This window comes from Rhinopithecus bieti, unplaced genomic scaffold, assembly GCF_001698545.2.
Source record: "Rhinopithecus bieti isolate Rb0 unplaced genomic scaffold, ASM169854v2 scaffold_15328, whole genome shotgun sequence".
In the NCBI taxonomy this organism is placed as follows: domain Eukaryota; kingdom Metazoa; phylum Chordata; class Mammalia; order Primates; family Cercopithecidae; genus Rhinopithecus; species Rhinopithecus bieti.
The window spans coordinates 7,359-10,975 of record NW_016808060.1 but is presented as its reverse complement, the minus strand read 5'-3'; the positions used below and the strand labels follow the sequence as shown (position 1 = coordinate 10,975).

The 3,617-nt window shown below is 44.5% G+C and overlaps 1 protein-coding gene across 1 annotated transcript; it reads left to right on the top strand.

The window, feature by feature from the left end:
• Positions 1-237: 237 nt before the first annotated feature.
• LOC108537712 (thymosin beta-15A) lies at positions 238-3,384 on the top strand. The gene is made up of 3 exons (XM_017885381.1): positions 238-350; positions 1,889-2,005; positions 2,942-3,384. The coding sequence occupies exons 2-3, from the start codon at positions 1,906-1,908 to the stop codon at positions 2,977-2,979; spliced, it is 138 nt and encodes a 45-aa protein (XP_017740870.1). The 5' UTR covers positions 238-350; positions 1,889-1,905; the 3' UTR covers positions 2,980-3,384.
• Positions 3,385-3,617: the final 233 nt, after the last annotated feature.

The following is a 3,617-nucleotide window of genomic DNA, read 5'->3' as shown; positions in this document are numbered from 1 at the left end:
AGGCCTCTGTTGTTGTGAAGGAGTGAGAGTACTCGGGATGAAGAGAATGTGGACCCTCAGGACTAAAGCAGTGGAAGAGGTCTGGGAGGTGGGGTCTGGGGAGGCGGGGTCGACTCTGACTTCACCAAGCCCCTGATCCTGGAGGAGAGGGAGGACGCAGGCTCTGGACGCTCTAGCGGAGGAGGGGAAAGGGGCGAGCCCGGAAACCTTTGCCCAATCAGAGAGGGCTGGGGCGGGGCCTGCTACAGGGCTTAGCACTGCAGGGCTCTGCGCGGGAACGCTAACCTGGTCCGGAGCAAGCCTGGGTCTCAGCCCTGCGGACAGCCTTTCACTAGTCTTCAAGCCTTCAGGTGAGGACCTGCGGCCTCACAGAAGTCAGAGGACCATGGGGATGGGAAGGCGTCGGGATTGCGAGGCGGGGGATGCCGCGCCTTCGGGAACCAGAGGAGCCGGAGTTGTGGCTGGCGCTTCGCGTCTGCACCGCCGCTCAGCCGAGCGAGTCCGCGCCTTTGTCTTCCCGGGGCGCCGCCTTCTGCGTGCGATGCCGAGCCCTCCCGGGGGCTGGTCCCTGGAAACAAGGCCCCGGGGTTGGGAGTCGCGGGGGGGGGGGGGGGGGACCCTTAAAGGGGCCCTTCCGCAGTAGCTGCAGGTCGGAGGCTTAGAGGATGAGTTTGGGGGCAGTCGGGAATGGGCCCTCTGGGGCTGGGTCCTCGTTCCTTCCCCTCCCGTGGCCGTTAGGCTGGGCGCCAAACAGTGCTAATAGTTATTTGAAAAAGTATCCAAACTGCTCTTGACAGACTGGCCTATGAGCTCGGCCCTGCTATTATTTATTTGTTAGTTCCAATTTCCCAGCTCCGAGCTTGGCGTCTGATCGCTCGGCAGAGGAGGGTCTTAGGGTAAACTTGACGGAATGGAGGCATGTTCGGCACTTCTGGCTGCTTGGGGGCCTCTCCATTCTATTCCAAGCACTAGACATAGTATCCTACTCCACGAGGGTGGGGCTGAGCTCGCGCAAGAGAGCTCTGCCCTCCGATTTCTGGGATATCCTATTGTCTCTTCTGGACAAACTCGGGACGGTCACAGGGCACCAGGCATTTCGTCAGGTCCACAGCCATGCACCTCTGAACCGCATCTCCTTGCCTCTCTCTTTGGCAGAGAAAACATGGTGAAAGAAGACTCACTTACATTTGGTTTATCCCATTCTGCTGAAGTCCTGGGTCTGATCCTAGTTAGCTGTCCCTTCTTACAACGTTTATAAACCAATGCCACAAAGAGCTATTATGAGACGTGTATTGTTAATGCCTTAATGTACTTCATCTTTGGGCATTTAAAAAGTAGATAGAAATCGCAGTTGACAACTTTGCACTCGTTATGTGTGTGGTGTGTGTTATGTTTTGTGTATGTGCTGTACTGCTCCCCATTCTCCTAAAAAAAAAAAAAGAAAAAATGCCAAAAACAAAAGTAATTTTAAAAAAAAGTGAAGATGCTCGAATAGTGCTCATCTCCTGTTCAAAATCATTTAACTGGTAAATCACAGTCTTTATTTTTTCCTTTCTATCCCTGTCTGCTCTTGTGCTTCTATCTACCTCCATTTTACCCTTGCTGTGATTTTAAGAGTCAGACATATTGTCTCTGGGTTGCCGGAGCATCTTGGTTTCTGGTGCATTCTGATCCAATGGCATTTACTGCCTACCAAAAACAGGCTAATGATGTGGGGTTAAAATTATTCTAACAAAATATAACTTTTCTAAGATCTGTTGCTGTTTTCTGTTGAAAATGAGCGGGTAGAATATGCATTGATATGAAATGTGAAAATTTTGCTTATGAACCCTTAGTCCAAAGATAGTTCTGCCAGGTAAATTTTCTTAAAAATGCTTTTTCTTTTCAGGCTGTCTTCTAGTCAAGATGAGTGATAAGCCAGACTTGTCGGAAGTGGAGAAGTTTGACAGGTCAAAACTGAAGAAAACTAATACTGAAGAAAAAAATACTCTTCCCTCAAAGGAAAGTAAGTCACGGGGTGTTCTAATGGAAACAAACAATAGAGAAAGCTAATAGGCTCAGTAAATAAACCTAACTTCTAGTGATTTTTTGCTGCAAAGTAAGCAATAATTAGAGTACCATGGTATTTAATGTTACAGTTAAAAATATCAAATAGTCGTCTTCCTACTTGGGTTATACAAGTAGTTCTCACATAAGTCTTAATAAGAATAGGGGGAAACTAGTTTCTTGTTGGAAAATTACTAAAACCACCTTAAAAATCAATCTTGGAATATTGGATTTAGCACTAGAAAAATCTTAGTTTTGTTCACTTTATGCTTATTAGACATTTTCCTGCATCCATCAGTTTGGGTCAGTGGTCTTATACCTAAAGGTCCATGCAAACTTTGCAGTTTTGGCCTTCTCTCTCTGATGATCAGATAAAGATAATGAACAAGTTTAGATCTTGGGTGCACTTAGGGCTCGCAGACTCAAGGGATAAGTGATCACTTTTGCCCTCCAGAAATACAGCCTGGTGGAGAAACTCCTAGTGTATTTGAAAAAGTTGAGGGGAACTTTTTGTCTTGTTAGCTTTGAGAGTTTCAAAGTTATAGTCAAAATTGTCTGAAAAGGTATAACTTCCTAGTTGTATACAGATAGATAAATCTGAAGAAATTGCTTCATAGCTCAGTCATGAATCATCTATGAAAAAATGGCAACAGTACATTTCTATCTCTCAAATGGGAAAAAAATCCTCCACAGTTATAGATTCTAATGAATATTCCAGTAGTTAACATACGCACATACATGCACACACCCTAATGTGAGGATTTGTGGTTAATGCCTTGGCATTCTAAATTTAAGGCATTATGCATACTTCAATGACTTAGCAAGGAGCTCTTGAAAGAAACTGAACTTAATCTTAGGTAAATACGGTTAATGATTTTTGTGTTTGTCTTTCCAGCTATCCAGCAGGAGAAAGAGTGTGTTCAAACATCGTAAAATGGGGATCTCCTCCCAACAGCAGATTTCAACATTACCTGACAGTCTTGGTTTTAGGCTTGTTTTTTGTAAACCCATGTGTTTGTAGAGATTTTATGTGTCTTCTGGTGTCTTCTCACCTATGTTCCCTGGCTAAGAAGTCAGAGGTAGCCAGTGTTTCCTTAAATTCATTTTTAAACTTACCATTGGTGCATATGATCCGGATGGAAGATGCTGTCAATAATCTCGCCATTGATGACCTTTGTGTATGTAGTTCTTGCATCCTATACTGGATAAGCCTGTTTTTACCTGCTATGATGGGTGCCTCTATTGCTTTATAATCTTCATGAAGTTGCGTGTTTTTGCAGCTTTTCACAGTTTATTTGCATTTCTAATGTAGTAATAAAGTAACCAATATAATCATTATCTTGAGACTCCTGTGGTTGACTCTTGGTGGTCTTCTGTGGAATGAAAAGTGCACAAGGATATACTTTTCAGCCAAACAGAATGGTTGAAGGAAAACTGTTTTAGCAGATTATTCATGTGGGAAATGTTCACTTCTCTCCAGCTCTAGTGGGTCCTGACTTGGGGATGCTAGGTGCTTTTTCTTTAGAGTTGGAATCACAGAGTTAGAGAACCTTGGGAAGGGAGATCATGTG

What these genes read in the sequence shown, in the direction of transcription:
- LOC108537712 (XM_017885381.1), top strand. Translation starts at nt 1,906, where the DNA reads ATGAGTGATAAGCCAGACTTGTCGGAAGTGGAGAAGTTTGACAGGTCA. An exon ending in TACTCTTCCCTCAAAGGAAA is followed by an intron (nt 2,006 to 2,941) that starts GTAAGTCACGGG and finishes TTGTCTTTCCAG; the next exon opens with CTATCCAGCAGGAGAAAGAG.